The sequence below is a fragment of the Micropterus salmoides genome, unplaced genomic scaffold, assembly GCF_014851395.1.
Source record: "Micropterus salmoides isolate LMB-PRFRI ecotype aquatic unplaced genomic scaffold, ASM1485139v1 Ms_hic_scaffold_9, whole genome shotgun sequence".
NCBI lineage: Eukaryota > Metazoa > Chordata > Actinopteri > Centrarchiformes > Centrarchidae > Micropterus > Micropterus salmoides.
Window position 1 is genome coordinate 25672321 of NW_024044681.1, and position 17318 is coordinate 25689638.

At 38.4% G+C, this 17318-nt stretch overlaps 1 protein-coding gene across 3 annotated transcripts; it reads right to left on the reverse strand.

The window, feature by feature from the left end:
• Positions 1–1426: 1426 nt before the first annotated feature.
• Positions 1427–12878, reverse strand: il13ra2 (interleukin 13 receptor, alpha 2). Of its 3 annotated transcripts, none has more exons than XM_038709345.1 (10): positions 12594–12869; positions 12265–12381; positions 11825–11976; positions 10949–11105; positions 10724–10844; positions 10168–10352; positions 9810–9964; positions 8626–8773; positions 2506–2623; positions 1427–2409 (listed from the first exon to the last, which is right to left on the reverse strand). In XM_038709345.1, the coding sequence occupies exons 2-10, from the start codon at positions 12353–12355 to the stop codon at positions 2322–2324; spliced, it is 1215 nt and encodes a 404-aa protein (XP_038565273.1). In that variant the 5' UTR covers positions 12356–12381; positions 12594–12869; the 3' UTR covers positions 1427–2321. The 3 variants fall into 3 exon arrangements, with proteins under 3 accessions (XP_038565273.1, XP_038565275.1, XP_038565274.1); XM_038709346.1 differs by lacking the exons at positions 1427–2409; positions 2506–2623 and adding exons at positions 2649–6139; positions 6488–6550 and having other exon boundaries at positions 12594–12877; XM_038709347.1 differs by lacking the exons at positions 1427–2409; positions 2506–2623 and adding an exon at positions 2648–6550 and having other exon boundaries at positions 12594–12878.
• Positions 12879–17318: the final 4440 nt, after the last annotated feature.

Consider the following 17318-nt stretch of genomic DNA (forward strand, 5'->3'; position numbering starts at 1 on the left):
TGTTGCCTGGTCTGATGAGTCTCGATTTCTGTTGAGACATTCAGATGGTAGAGTCAGAATTTGGCGTAAACAGAATGAGAACATGGATCCATCATGCCTTGTTACCACTGTGCAGGCTGGTGGTGGTGGTGTAATGGTGTGGGGGATGTTTTCTTGGCACACTTTAGGCCCCTTAGTGCCAATTGGGCATCGTTTAAATGCCACGGCCTACCTGAGCATTGTTTCTGACCATGTCCATCCCTTTATGGCCACCATGTACCCATCCTCTGATGGCTACTTCCAGCAGGATAATGCACCATGTCACAAAGCTCGAATCATTTCAAATTGGTTTCTTGAACATGACAATGAGTTCACTGTACTAAAATGGCCCCCACAGTCACCAGATCTCAACCCGATAGAGCATCTTTGGGATGTGGTGGAACGGGAGCTTTGTGCCCTGGATGTGCATCCCACAAATCTCCATCAACTGCAAGATGCTATCCTATCAATATGGGCCAACATTTCTAAAGAATGCTTTCAGCACCTTGTTGAATCAATGCCACGTAGAATTAAGGCAGTTCTGAAGGCGAAAGGGGGTCAAACACAGTATTAGTATGGTGTTCCTAATAATCCTTTAGGTGAGTGTATATGTATGTATGAACTGTTGGGTGCCATAGATTATCTGAACACTAGAGGGCAACAAGTGCTGTAATAAAAATGCAGTGTTACCTATTCCTAACTACACTCCACAGTATGTACTGTACACTAAAAAGCAGGTTAGCTACACAAGTAAATTAAGGAAACATCATAACAAATAATTGTCTGTTGAGTGGCACTGAGACTGCTGAGGTTGACTTACGGGAAAGGTTGTAAAAGTATTCTGATTCTGTGGAAATACAAGGAAAATGTTGAAAGAAATCTGATAAGATCACAGAACAGAAACATTATGTGCAAAATATTATGTTAGAGATTTCTATCATTGTACCTGTTTACACAAATATATAATTTAACTGATAAAACAAATAGATTATGTTATTTCTTTTAACAAGAAGCATGCAAAGTTAATGATGAAAGCTCACTCTGACAATTCTCTATTAGAATGTTTCATCTTTTGAAGTTTTATGGTGACTTGGTGAGGAGTCTTCCGCTTTACCCTTAATAACACACTGTTAGCTGAGGTAGACACTTTCTTCATGTCATTGTATCCACTTAATTTTTGTTAATAAATCATCTTTAAATTATTTACAATACCACAGCTAATTGTGCTTTCAACAGTAAGCTTTATTTGAAATAGGCTATAAAATGAAACACAGCTGATATCCAGCAGCTGGTTAGACACTGTGTTTTTTTAAATTCCATATTATGCCTTTAATAACAATAACCCAAGATATTGTCCTTGGGTCAGACTTGTCTTGGCCTGCACATCAGTACATAAATTGACAAAAGGTTTTTGAAAAATAAACTGTGTTTTTATTTATGTGGACACTAATTTTCACTACCTGAAGACATGTAAAATATCACCTGTGAAATACTGAGGTGAGGTACATTATGAACATAAAAATTCCATTAGACAGTATAGTATGCTGTGTAAATACATTCTTGCATAAATGTTTGTTGCACCCATAAATGGCAACAAAAATGCAGTTATAGAAATATTGTTTTGCAGTTATGATACGTTATAATTTAAACTCTCAAAACTGGCAAGGAGCTGTGGCATTAAAAAACCTGACACACTAATTTCTTCGGTATTAAACCATTTAAAGAATACTGGATTTAGACATAATAATAAAGGCTTTGTTGTCTGAGCTAACTGACAAGAGCTGAGGCAAAGAGTAAATAATTAAACACAAAAACATAAAACAGAATTCAATAAAAACTGTAACTTCTCCACAACATGAAGTGGACCAGTGCCGACTGAATCAACAGGCAAGAGATCTGGCAAATAGTAAAACACCTACAACACATTTCCAAAGAACAAGTAATTGTTCCTGAACACAATATCTGGAAATGAATCTCTGCTGACTAAAGCAGATGGCAAATGTTGTAGCAAAAAGTAAACAACCAACCACAAAACTGCCATAAACATTGATACTTTCTCCATAATGTAACACTTCCAGTTAACATGAAATCTTGGAATAGATCATGTAAATTCAAGCAATTGTATTTATAACTACTACATAATATGTAAAATCTTCACTAATGTTTTAGCAGTGGCATATTGTGAGACTCACTGTGTTATTTTTAATCAGATACCCTGAAAAATGAGAGATGGGGAGTGCAACAATAAAACATCTGTCAGACGTGCTCTTTGAGAGCAATGAGGTGCAGGTTTTATGGCCTTTTTAGGCCTCCATCACTGTAAGAACTGGATTTCTGGCAAACAGGGTGGTGAGCAGAGAGTCTGGCTTCTTAACTTGTCTTGATTTCCACCTACAATAGAAGCACAGTTTGGAGTGAGCTTACCTTCTGATTTCTTTGTACATCTAGTGTGTGCATCCTATATGTGTTACATGTGTTTTTACTCACACTGTGAGCACTGCCCACGCACACAGCGACAGCACCAGTACGGCAATGATGGCGACAGCGATATATACATAGACAGGTACCATGTCCCATTCTAGTTCAGGTGCGACTTCTTTCTTTTCTGAAACAAAAGTTAATACAAACACATGAGGTAGGATTTGCTTACAGTTTGTTTACATATCCATATCATCTATCCTAATAATTAATCTTACAAAGACATGTTAACTACAATCTACATAAATAATGTCCAAACAAAGCAGAAATGATTTCAACACATTTTTGTTATGTTAGTGCTGTATTACAGCATTTTTTGTTTGACATCTTTAGAGGGTAGACTGATGACTTTCACATCCTCTTTCTTTGAGCCCTCTTTCAGCATCCAAAGTTGAAGGGGACTAAGCAGATATACAGATATACAGTATAAATTGTTCACCTGGACATGGATGTACAAATGTCGATGTGGGTGTTTTAAAAGCAGAAATATTTGCAGACTGCACTGCAGATTAAAGGGAGAGTAAGTGTTTCTGCAGAAGGATTGTTGATATTTGAACTCAACTAACAAACACACCCCTCCCTTCAGTCCTCCTTCAGAAGCCCCGTCCCCCAAATTTTAAATCTCTGAGGTTTCTCCAGCGTTGAAACGCCTTCACTCTTGCCTGGTCATATAACTTTGTTTACTGTTTATACTCTTCAGGCCTTTTCCTCTTTGGCTGTCCAGCATGCTTAAGTGTGTCTGTGTATAGAACTCTCTCTCCCATGGCCCCCTCCACCCCATCCCTCCTGTACACAAGCACTAATGCCACCTGTTGCTGACTGGCTGGAACAATGTTGTGGGGAAGGTCCACACCACTTTCTTTGTTTACCATTTACAGAGGCAGTGCAGGGTGGGAAAACCAGATGTTTTTTCAGAGCACACACAAAACGGAGAGCTAGTAAACCATGAGGAAATATTCACTGAATTTAACCAAAAAGATTACATTAGTACATTTTATTATGCTTTGTTTAGCTAAGATTCCATTTTACAAGAGACTTGAGAATAAATTACATTTATTCAACATTACACATTCACACACACATAGACACAAGCTAAAAAATCAACAAGATGAACATTAAAGTCCCTGAGTGTGGGTGTTGATTGTTTCTAACTTCACTTTTCACCTAACTCATGAAAAAGTGTGATAGCAGTCTTGAGTAGAATTAGGTTGATTTATAGCCTAATTAAACATCAAATACTGATCGTTGTGTAGTTCTCTTGCTCCAGCATTGGTTGCAGGTTATCTCTACATTGTGTCAATAGCGTTGTTATAGCCACAAAGTAGCACTTGTGCTCTTTTCCCCTTTTTGTTTGGTTTGTGGACAGGGATCTGACAGATGTGACACTGTTGCATATCCATAGTTGTTAGCGTTGTGTTTTGATTTTCACGTGTTAATATTCATTGACACTGAATGTACCGGTAGCCCCTCCAACACACACACACACACACACACACACAAATTTCATTCATTCTCATCTGATCACCCTAATTATAATAAATCAATTGACATCCAGTGGTAGTGGAAGTGTGATGCTCACAAGAGTGTGATCACATTTGTAGTATTTGATTTTATGGTGTAAAATCATCTAAGATGATATCTGTATTTTATTTCCTTTATTTGAAGAGGATTTTATGTGCAGAAAAATAAGTAAAATGGCTTAAAAGTGTGAATGGTTGGCCTGCTGTAGCAGCCTACCGGCAGTGTGAGACTGCTTTACCTTCGGGGACCATGATCAAGAGCGCATGGCCACGTCCCTCTGTCTCAACATTTTTCCTGTATTTCGGTAATGTGTTAAAACATCACATAAATTGCTGTAGTTTGTTAGCTAAGGCTGAGAGATAAGTTGAGTGCAAGTACAAAAGTAAAATGACCAGGTTTTGGAGATATGGTTAATGAGCATGTAAGATGCTAGCTTGGGCCACACGTCTTCACTATTTTGGGTTAGAGTAATACTGGCTAGCTCCATAAACTATGTAGCATGTTGTAATATTCTGAAATTGTGTTATTTGTAAAACTGTATTGAAAATGCTTTAATTGTACACATATTTATATGTTTAGTGATGAATACAGTTATACTGTCAGCGAGTCATATCTCACGTCTGTTGCACTGCAGTAACAGCCAAAAGTATTTGGACAGATGAATGTATGAATGGAAATGGAGGATGTAAAATGAGTATATTTTTGGGTTTCAAATTTTATTGTATGTTATGTTAAGGACATGAACAATGTGTCAAGGAAGAGAAGACATGTACAGTACTGACAAATACTGGTAAATTGAAACAAAGACGATTCTGATGGTATAAAGGAAATGTACATTAATAAATAACTGCAGAGATTTCAGCAAAGAAACAGCACGTCTCTGTCTCACCATTTTTCCTGTATTTCAGGACACATATAGCTGCCTATGGGTTCCGCAGCTCGGTACAGCCGCACAAACATACAGGATATCTCCATAAGTCAGTGGAGATAGTATAGTGGATTGTACTGTATATATTTTTTTCTGTTTTGAAAGGAGAACAAGCTTTGTTCTGGTATAAGAATACAATTTGAATTTTATTTATTGTTGAGGGATGTTTTTAACAAGGGTTTTGTTGGATTTGCTCTGCTTTCATTATTTGTAGGTGGTGGGTAGAGAGGATGGTTAGATGATTAGGCGACCCTCACCCAGGTGACTGGAGTTCGGTTGCCTTGTGAAACAAAAACCGAATATCAGTTTTTGTTTTTTATAGTATTATTAGCGTTAGCTAACTACTGTTAGCAAAGATTTTTGGATTTTTTGTGTTTTGTAGTGTTTATTTTTAGCCTTTTAGGTAGTGTTTTGTAGCATTTCATGTAGCCTTAGCTAGATAGCGTTAGCATTTTTTGTTAGGGCTAGCGTTAGCAACTAGCGTTAGCAACCTCCCCTTCCAAAGGTTTTTAGGCAGTTCAATCATTCTATTGGCCCCTTTTTTCTCACACAAATTAAGGAGCTGTGCCCTGCAGTCCTTGCTGTGGATAACCCCCACTCTATACCTGAAAAGTGTAGACACAAGGATACTGATAAGACATCCAGATAGTATGATCTACCAGTGGTGCAATAAAGACATGATTATCTCCTGTGCTATTAAAGTGCCGCAGTCAGTGTTACCTCAATTAACTTCAGTAACTGTACCGTTCAGGTTGTATTTCTACACTTTTGTAAACTAAACATTCAAAGAATACTTCTACCTTGACGGTTGTTGAAAAGTTACATCCCTCTCATAAGAGCCATTTGTGCTTGTTATGGTACATCTGTGAATAATGTACATTCAACATAAACTTAAATAATAAAGATTTTTAAACTAGATTTACATAGAGAGAGAGTCTACAAGACTCCTTAGAAGAAGCATTAGGGTGCTTATCAATTTGGTTGATGTTGTCTGTAATATGTACAAACAGAGACTTGAAATCAATCAAATTACCCCAAATAAACTGACAGAAAGTGCAATTGGAACAGCCTTCTATTATTATTATTATCACATCTCCAAATTGTTCAGGATGTTGCCAGTACTTTCTGAAGCCTAAATTCAAGATGAAGCTTAATCCTTCCCTCCAAAGGACCAGACCATGGAAACATCTGTGACTGTTAAAAAAAAGGACAAATTAGAAATTTAGTACATATAGTGATTTTGGTTTGTTTGAAACAGACAATGATGTTTTAATGCTGTCTAATATGCTGTCTCATTCTAATGTAACACATTAGAATAAGATGTCCACAAAACAGCATTTATTGTCAGATTATATGTATTTTCTATCGCTCTCAGTAAAAATCTTAATGGATTATTACATAAAAACCTACAAAACCCTCTTTAGCTCTAAAAATGGTATGGAAGAAATTAAACTCAAATTAAAATTGACATGACCGTGAAAACATGAAAACATGCAATTTATGTTTTGCAATATCATAAAGTAATATGAAAATTAAACCTACTATTTGATGACAACATCGGCGTCTTCCAGAGTTAACGTGACTCACAAGGACTTGTTGATGTGGCTTTGAACAAAAAAGTTGCTTTACAGCTTAGTCACCTACTTGGAACACACTGAATAGATCCTTCAGGAATGCAGTATTAAATACAAATCTCCCAGAAATTTAAATGCATGATTTCATAAACACTCAAATCAAGGCCTTTTCTATTTCTGTGACACATTTAAAGGGTGTAGGGTGTTTTAGCAGGTTGCTTAAATGGTTATAGTCGGTTTGCTCCTCACACAACTTAGTTTTAAGTGATAATTTAAATCTTTTCTAAGAGTGTGCATCATTTTGTAACAGAGATGGCATTCGCCCCTGTCCAAAGGGCACCTGTGCCCTAGCTCCAAACATTGTTCACGCTGTCTCCACAGCCATGCACACGTTACGATTCATTCCTGCAGAAGGGCTGCAACTAATGATTATTTTCATTGTTGATTAATCTGTCGGTTATTTTCTCATGAAAATGGTGAAAAATGTCAATCTGTATTTTTCAAAGCATAAGAAGATGTCTTCAAAATGTCTTGTTTTGTCTACATGCCAAAAAGATTCAGAATACTGTCATGTAGGAGCAAAGAAACCAGAAAATATTCACATTTAAGAAGCCGAAATTTATAGAAATATTATCAAACTAGTTAGCGATTAATTTAACAGTTGACAACGAATTGATTAATCGATTAATCTTTGCAGCTCCATCCCGCAGCACACCTGGACACAACACCAGTCACTGAACAGAACTCTTCCTCACTGCCATTAACATTCTCCATCTGGCAAGAGATTTGGCAAGTACTCGACCATTACACAAAACAAATGCCCTTTAAGCTCTTTCTATTGGTCATCCAAAAGGAGGTTGTTTGAAGAGTGGAGGCAGGAATGTTGAAGACCAACTTCATCACTAGATGAATTATCATTTATGAAAAGTTTTGATCTGGTTTCCAGATGTTTCACAGCACTGAGACTGCCCTGTTCAAGGTCACCAACCTGCAGCTGATGGTGGCATGTACTAAGTCCTTGCACTCCTAGACCGTAGCTCCGCATTTGATACAACGTATCACAGCATAATGTTAGACAGACTGAGGCACTGGTTGGGGTATCGGGTACATTCTTAGAACAGTTACCTGTCTCTGTGAACAACTGTGTCTCTTAATTTTCTTCTGTAAAGTAAGGGGTCTTTATATGTCCTTACCCCTGGGCACATTATACATAGACATGGTCTCTCTTTACATTTTTATGTTGATGATAATTGCCCGTAACTTAATGAGTTCACTTAATGACTGCAACACTGAGATCCTGGTCATTGGGTCCCAGCACATGGCAAAACAAATTCTGCCATCTGCTGGTTCCCTACTGGAACACATTAAGACTCTTGTAAGATATCTTGTCATCTGGTTTGACAGTAATTAAAGTTATGGGCAGCACACCACAAAGCTTGAGCAATCATGTTTTTATCATCTTAGAAATATATCAGAAAAATAATCTTACTTTTAAAGACACAGAGACCATTTCACACTCCTTCATTTTATCACACGTGGATTATTGCAACAGCTGCTTTACTTGCCTGAACCAAAAATCTGTTGATCAACTCCATACTGAACAGAACTCTGCTGCCAGGTTTTTAACCAGAACACAGAAACGTGAACACATCACTGTTGTTTTAGCTTCTTTACGTTGGCTCCCAGTATGTTTTAGAATAGATTGTAAGATTTTACTGATTATTTTTAAGGTTCATGACCTCTCTCCTTGCTATATCTTAGTGCTGTATGCGTCAGCACATACTTCTTCTCTTTTGTGTGTTCCAGACGTCCTGGAAAATCTTGCCTGAGGCAATCAGGCTGGCTGAGTCAGTGATCTCCTTTAAGTACCTTCTTAAAACATACTTTTATTGGAGAGCCTGATCCTGATTTTAGTTAATTTTCAATTATCTTATTTTTGTTTTCAAGATGGTTTTATGACTTGTGTGTTTTGTTTTGTTGTCTTTTTGAAGCACTCTGTAACGTGAACTTTAAAAAGTACTGTATTTGTAAAGGCTAGTATTACATGGTGACAAGTTAATACTGGTGATTTTAGTGCAATACTGTGGTAAAAGGAAACATTATTACCTGGGCGGCATGTCGGAGGACTCCACTCACTCCAAAAACTTTTATCGGCACAATATTTATGCAGTTTGGACCGAACCCTGAAGCAATGTCTCTCATTGTCACCGATGGAAGACAAAGTTAGGCTGGTCTGTTTGGTTAAAATCGGCTCCTGTAAATAATAAAAATAAGTAGGGAAATTATCTAAATATAATAAAAATTAGAGAGTTAGCACTGCATTATAGCTGCATTAATTAACATTTTTTCTATGTCAGCAGCATCTCCCTATACTTGACATTGATTGGCTTATTAAACAGCAGGTATCTTTGACAAGAATGAATGAATAAGAAATGAACATATGCATATTTGCCACTATATTGTTATTATTATGGCATTACTACCTGCAGCACCAACTATACTGAAGGCTAGTCGCAATTAAACGTCTTCGTTGCACAAACAGGACAGGAGAAGACCCCAAGCAATCCTTCTGCACCTCCGTTTGAGGAGTGACCAAAGAGATGGATGGCAGAGTGCTTCTATAATGTCCCTCTGTTTGAAAAGATGCTGTCACGGGAGATTTATAATTGTGTCCTTATGTCAATGCATTTCTCCGTGCATTTGTTTGTTTCCGGTTTATACGGCAAACACCGAACTTCCTGTAAATATTCTGAAACTCCGAACCATCCAAAAAATGCTTTCACACCAGAAAAGAACCGAACCATGGTTCAGTTTGATCTGGACCGAGACCAAATTTCGTCTGTTTGGTCCGGACAGTGGTCTGTGGGAGGTTTCACACCTGCAATTTTGAAAACTGAAAAGTCTGAATGTCCGGACTAAACAAGGTAGGTGTGAAAGCCCCTTCTGGTTCATTGTTTTGGTTAAATGGTACATAGTGCATTAGGTTCAGTCCCACCACTATCATCAACTGCGTTAGGCAGCAGTTTTTAGCTCTGAGAAATCTGCTATACACTACCTGCCAAGCATTAACCCAGATAGATTTCTCAGGAGTCAGTGGATAAATCTGAGCTAAAAGGTCACTGAATATTGGACTGTTATCTGGTGACCACAAACACAGTGATCATGTTCCTCAATGTGTGTTAAATGCTTACAATGTGTTAAGAAAAAGAAAGAGGTTGTTGATAGCATGTCATTATATTTTTTGTCTTAAGCCTCATAATTTTTATACAACTGGGTTTGTTAAAACCTACCAATGCAATTTTTCCATCAGGTCCCTCTTGATTGTGTTCCACCTCCCATTCTAGGCAGTGTCCAGGAACACTGCCAACAGGATTGTCCCAGTGTAGTTCCAGCTGCGTGTCTGGACCTGTTTGCAGATGCAGCTTCTCTGTAGTGTCAGGCTTCACTGCATAAACATTAAAACAAGGAAGAGCAGATTACAGATTGTGACAGGAGGCTGAGAGGAACAGTAAGCAAATATTGGTGAGATAACAATGGAGCAAGAAAAGACCCCAAACATTGGGTCCAAACGTGAGGGCAATAATCACTTCTCCTCACTGAGTTTGCATGTTATGGCTGTACTCCTCCAGAAGGTGAACATTCATATACCGTGGTTTTGGATTTGCAGGGAGATGTATGTTGGTTTCAGGGGCCCTTCGGGAGAGGAACCATTTACACAGAAGCTGATATCAGTGAAATCGGGGAAAGACATCCCTGTGAAGTTGCAGCCACTCCTGACTCCACTCGATAACACGTATTTCGGACATTCTTCTGCCTGTTCCATTTTCTTGTGCCTTGGGAAGATAAAGACCAGACACAGCTTAGATGGATGCTATCTGTTCTTCCAGTTTTGTTGAAAGCTGGTGAGTTTTGACGATGTTTACTTTAAGTTTATCATCAATTTAATTATTCAGGTGCCAGTGGCCTTTGCACTCAGTAGCATTTAAACTTTATATTAGAATCAACGTTATAGTGGCGTTTGACGAGAAGATCATGGATCACAAGTCGTTAGGATTTATCTTCTGAGGACCATGAAAGTCTGTACAAAATTTCAAGGGAATCCATCCATGGTAAGATCTCAGATAATTTGTTCTGGACCAAAGTGGTGAACTGAACTGACCTCTGCTGGCATGGCTAATAACAGTTTGATGGGCATATGACATACCAGAAATATAGACTTTGCTGTGAGTTGGCAGGGGTCTCTGGGCCTTTTCCCCAACTGCACTCCATGTACTTCATGTTATGATACACACAGACAAAATCCTGGACTGCGGTACCCACAACACCTATATGTGGAAAGGTGAATAAAACCAATCAATGTCATTTCATACATTTTTCCAAAGATCTCACTTTGATGTTTTTACTGTCATGTGTAACCTTCACGACTGACCTGTGCTGGGAGGTTTCTGGATCAGTTCGGTGTATCTTGCGCTCTTGGTCATAGTGCCGTTGGTGCAGGGTCCACTCAGCAAGGTGTACACTCTCACCCTAACATCTTTCATCAGATCAAATTGGACACTGTACGTCCTCCTATTCATCCTGACAGCCTGCCAATCCAGAAACACATGGACCATGTCATTCAGATTATATGATTTCCGGGAGACTAAGTGTTCTGGGAAAACTGACACAGTGCTTTCTTGCATGCTTGTATTCAAGGAGTATTATTATTGTTGTCAGTCAGTTGGGGGGTTTTTTAAACAAAATTTGACACTTCAGCCTTTAACTGGTGCCCTGAAGCATTCAAGCATCAGGCTGAAACTGTCGTGAGCAAATGTTAATATCCTGCCCAATAATAATACACAATTAGATGGTCTGGGTTCTGAAAAAATAATGTTCAGTAAGTCCAGGTCAAGCCTGATAGCTGCTTATTCGTTTCATATTTCTCTTTAAACATCTACAAATTGGTTGAAAGTGGTTGGACTGTATAAGGGTGTGAAAGAGTTCCATTTTTCATAGTCATAATTATCACTATAGTCACAGCCATTGCCATGAAATCAGACGTGGTCACTATGTCATCACTGACTGACTCCATATTGTGCCAAACTCCAGCATCCCTTAGAACATTACAATGGCTGTATTATTCTTTTAATCTTGTTTATTCATCCTTGTGTGGGCAGAAATAAGACCGACCTGGGAATTTTGTGGTCACTCCATTACTGATCAAGCATTTCCCGGTGTAATGACAGTATAGATCTATGGATCTGCCATCTGGCCTTTTCAACATTATTAAGATTATTAAGATTTTAATAAAATGGTAAGCACTTACATTCCAACTGTCACTGTATGTGTTGAAGTACTCCAGTTGATACAGTTTTGGGCACTCTGTCATATTAATCAAGCTGGCTGGGGGGCTCCATGTAATCTCCAATTGTCCAAGATGTCCGGGGTCTAGTATCACAAGGTCCTCAGGAGGATCCACTGCAAGTGAAACGGATATTTATTTAGCCCTTCTAGCATGAATGTTAATGTTCAGTCTTCTCTCACCAGGTGATTAACAACACAGAGTGCAACATCTCAAAATTATGTCACACCTCATTACTTGGAGACGTATGAAAAAAGTCGCACCCATTCTGGCAACAATTAAATTACAACAAAATAAATTTTATTTTATGTTGTCTGGTTTCCACGTTAGGCTGCTATAAGGATTTCGGTTTGTCCAGGGTTAAGATGATCCGAGAAGAAACAAGTAAAGAGTAGCCGGCGAACCTGTAAATCCATTGCAATGCACGCTCTCCCTCCAGGTCATTAAGAGCAGCATCAATGTCGCTTGTTGAGCCAGCCAAGATTTTATCGCCATCAGTTAATACACGCGTAGAACAAAGACTGAAAAAACAAAACACAAATACTTAAGAAAACTGAATTAAATAGCCTATGTGTTAATTTTCAGAACTGAGCTCACTTCAAAAGTCTATTATATACTATTATTAATGAGATACAGATTTTCAGAATTACTTTGCCCTATGATACAAAACAAAAACATCATATTAAATGAAATATAACTAGATAAATAGAAGCTGTTAGACGAATGTACTTACGTGAATGTGAGTGAGCGTTTCCTTCTGAGGGAGGCTCAGGCGAGTTTATGAGACTGACGCAGCGGGGTGTGTGTGTGTGTGTGTGTGTGTTTGTGTGTGTTTATGCGGTGGGGGATGGCAATAACGCAGGCTTTAAAAGTGTCTCAGTTGTGTTTTTTTTCCGGAACCGTATGATTCTAGTGAAGAAAACGATTTGTGTGACTTTACACTTTTCATTTCGTGTTGGCTCTTGCCCTAACAAGACGATGTGGTTGTGCTAAAAGATTCGGCCGAAATTCTCGCTTCATGAATCAGGAAACATTGAAACGACTACATACTGTGCAGAAGTCAGCTGATAGGCTTTTAACAAAAAAACCACAGAGGTATGATCAGATCACACCTGTTTGTGCCTCTTTACATTGAATCCCTGTTTGTTTTAAGGTCTTTTGATTAGGGGAGACCGGGGATGGTTAACACTGGTTGTAACACGTCCAATTTCTCCAATCAGGAACAAGTTAGGAATCACTTTATTCACTCTGCACATGCTCAGTTTAGTTCTTATCCCACATGGGGAGAAGTAGCACCCTGCGGCAGCACAATCAATTCAGAAGGTAAAAAATAATTTTGACTTAAGAAAATATTTTTCTTCATTTTATTTATTTTTATTATAGCATTGCCGGTTTTGTAGTTACTCATCAAACTTAAATCATGTTTATATATTATTTCAATATCATGTTTTATCATATTCTTTATTACATAATGTTACATTTCACCCCAGGGTATGTTACAATTCAACCAGAGTATGGGGTGAATTGTTAAGTTTTACTCCTTGTGTTTGAGACTAAACCATGCATATTCTGAGATACCAGTTACACCATTTAATAGCAGACACATGTTACTAGTATGTATCACAACACACTGACTTAAAAGAGCTCCAAGATTCAGACAGAAATGTCAAGTATGTTACAACCATCCCCGGTCCCCTACTTTTAAGTCTCTTCATGACCTGGCTCAAGAAATTATTTTCCCTTATTTAAGTAAATACAACGTATTGAATTGATTGACTTTAAATGTTTGAAGGACATGTTAGATTTTAAGCAAACTTTACATTATTTATTATTACAAAAAAGCTTGATAAACAAATCTTTAAAATGATTAACTTCCAAAAACAGTGATAAAATCAGTTGTCAGTGAGATTTGTCAGACTGAGTTGATGAAATCCTGTACCACCGCAGCAGTCTGTTTGGATCAAGGTATTTGCCTTCAAGCAGTTGTCAGCTGGAGACAAATACATCATCTTCACTAGAAATAAAAAGAAATGAAAAAAGATGTACAAACTTAAGCGTGGTAAATGCTTTTGTTTGTTTCTGTTGACAGCCTGGATTATGATTGACAGATGAGATCAGCACTGATGTTTATCATTTTGTCAAACATTTGTGGGTAGATTTCTGGTGATAACTACATAATAATTGATCTGCATATTACCTTTTGTATGAACAGTCTAAAAATAACTAGTAACGAAAGCTGCCAGATAAAGGTAATGAAGTATAAATTACAATTTGGAATTACTAAAGTAAAGCAAAGTAAAGTAAGTCTCTCAGAAATGTACTTAAGTATGGGGTGGTGATGGTGCAGTGGATAAGACTTTGCCTTTGGTGTGAGATACCCAGGTTCAACTCCACACTGTGACACATCCATCAATGTGTCCCTGAGAAAGACACTTAACCCCTTTTTGCTCCAGTGGTGTGCGACCTCTGAAATAGCAATTGTAAGTTGCTTTGGATAAAAGTGTCAGATACAGCGTCAAGGTAGCGTTTAAACATGCAAGGTCAGTATGAGGGTTAGGCCTTCAAAATCATTTTCACCTATTCCCGCAATTTTATTTGGAAAAGCTGTCTCAAAATCAGGCATGTTAGGACACAACAATCACAAAAAGGGTCCATGAAATCCTGGAGGGACTGCAATATGTACACAGAGCCTGAACCAACTGCGTGCATGGGAAGCCATTGAGGCGTAATGTCTTTGTTGCTGCTATAACTGGTTGTCATTTTGACATGTAGACTTTTCCCATGACAACAGTGGGATTTTTCTGATTTGAGGGGAAATTAAGGAAATGCAGCAAGCAAGAGTGATATGGCACAAAAGCTTGTTTCACTGACCTCTTGTGGTTTTGACGATTTAAATATGTTCCATCAGCCAGTGTTATTTACATTATTTCACAATCATTTCAGGTTTTGCAATTGCTAAATTTTTGATATGACATTTTCTCAGGAATTTTAAATATGAATGTCACTGACTTACAAGAGGCATTAAAGGTGGAGTAAGGAATTCTGTAGAAATCCAACACCATGACAAATATTATGATATAGAGTGAACAAAAACACAACAAGTAATGTAACTAAAGCTGTCTAGGTTATGGGTTAGCATACTGACTTTACAGTTGCTGCTGCAAAGCTAACATGCAGAGTGGACGAAGCAGTTTCCCAGAGCCAGCACAGCAGCTCCAGATAGTGATACTAACAACTCTCCTGCTACTATAACTAACTAACATAACTAAAACAGCATGGCAAACTAGAAAGTGAGCTGAATGAACATGGGTTCCTACCTGTCTCAGTGTTTCTTGGAGTATTTCCTTTGTTTGGACTTCTGCTAGCGGTTCCATGTAAGCCAGAGTTTTCGGCACTGCTTAAAAAAATTGCATCTAGCTACAGTTTTCCTTTAGACATTAGTTAAACAAGCAAGCATACTGTAAGAATTGTAAGGCTTTAGTTCACAAAAAAAGTGACCCCCCCCACCAATTGTCATTGTATAATTTGCACCCTGAACATAGGTCTCAATTCAGATACTTCCATTTGCACACTTACATGTAGTATACTGTGTACACTATGTACTTATTTGTGTAGTGTGTGAATTTTGACAGGGTAATGTTGTCTGAAATCCAACACAGCCATTGTGCACTTCCTGAACTGCTTTCTTCTCTTCTTTTTTTAATGGCGAATTGTAACCAGGCTGATCAGAGACTCTCACTTACCAAAATATCTTGACTTGATTTAAATTTGAGTAAATTTGATTTAAAATGACTGAAAATAAACAATCACAACCACTGCAGCTTCCTCAGCCGCCATTTTCACATGCTTAAAAATAATTCGGTGGTCCATCCCCTTTCGGTATGTAGCCACGATGGCAACTATTGAGGGTGAGAAGTGTCCTGCGTTGCACACTCAACTTTTTGGCCGTAATGAGTAGACCATCTGGGTTCACTAGCAAATGACATAATTGGCACTCGTGCACTCAAAATAGCAAGTGAAAGTATGGAAGAGATGGAAGTAAATTGAAGCAACAGCAGTGGTACATATGGTTCAGAGGCAGATAAAACAGGAACAGGACAGGTTCATCCAAGAGGCACACATCAGGAAGAACCACAGAACCAGTCATGCAGGCATTAGGATCAGGAAAAGCAAACAGGACTGTTCAGAAAGACTGCCAGGAGGTTGGAGAGATTGGCCGATCCACTCGGAAATAAATCAACAGTTTGAGCTGCAGACACAAGTGAGATTGCTCGGGATGGCAGCTCAGAAGCTGGAGAGACTAGTAGACCAGGTTGGGAGGACGACCTTGTGGCAGGAGAGACAGGGATCAGATCAGGAGGGGAAGCACGGAAGCTGGAAACAAATAGGATTTCTTAGGGTAAAGACCACAGAAAACAGAATGAAGAGGAATCAACTGGTGCGGTAAGTTAGACAGACCTGAGCAGAGGCTAAGAGAAGGTAAGTCGAGAAACAGAGGTTCACTCTAAAAGAGAGGAACAAAGAGGAGGAGATAACAGACTTGGATTGAATACAGCTGGTAATAATCAGGAATCCGTGCCAAAATTATCTTCCTTTTCCCAGGACAAACACAGAAACCCAGGATGTTTGCAAGTACAGAGACAAGCTATCCAAACCTCATTAACACCACCTGGCAACTGGCTGAAGGTAAATACTAAAATCCAACCATAAAATATGGCCATATTACTGGACCAACTTTTCAGCTGCAGTGATTTATTCTTCTATTTTTTTTATCATGATAAAATGGTAGCTGACAGTTCAGGTGTCTGGCAAAAAAAAATAATTTAGAATAAGTGTGAACTAAGTGAAATGCGAAATCAAAAAAACCCCACACCAGCCTCATCCCCAAATCAGAGTGCAGGACGGCGACCAGCATCGATTGCATAAAATATCCCTAACCTTACAACAAAATGTCCAAGAACAAGGCTCCCATGCCTCAAACCACCACAATGGCTGTACACAGTAATTACCTCAAGTCAGCTTAATGCGTTCATACTTAAAAGACAGTGAAGAATTGTTTGTTAAGAACTATGGTCACATAATCCACAAACATGAAAGAATAAAATCAGAAAATACTATACAAATCACTTGAAAAATCACTATGATTACTTAGCTTCAGTCTTGTGTTGGTGAGAAATTATATTTTTCCTGGGAATAGGGTGATAGATTCCCAGGAAGAAGTAATTACAAGTTAAATACAAATTGAGCTCTGACAGACAGAAAAGACTTTGACAGAGGAATGGAAAAGACAACCTCAGGATCAACCTCAGGCAGGGCTCGAGCAGTAAAACAAATATGACACTTGAGATAAGCTCAACAGAGAAACAAAGACAAGTTAAGGCTGTGAGAAGCAGATTCAGAGAAGCAGAAACAGAAAAGTGCTCTGACTTGGAGACATGAACCAGTTCAGAATGGGAAA

Bases quoted from the DNA above. Each gene is read 5' to 3' on its own strand.
- il13ra2 (XM_038709345.1), bottom strand. From the start codon at position 12,355: ATGGCGATAAAATCTTGGCTGGCTCAACAAGCGACATTGATGCTGCTC. The intron at 10,845-10,948 runs GTCAGTCGTGAA...TTCCACATATAG, and splicing joins CCAGAAACCTCCCAGCACAG to GTGTTGTGGGTACCGCAGTC. The intron at 10,353-10,723 runs GTATGTCATATG...TATCTTCCCAAG, and splicing joins CAGCAAAGTCTATATTTCTG to GCACAAGAAAATGGAACAGG.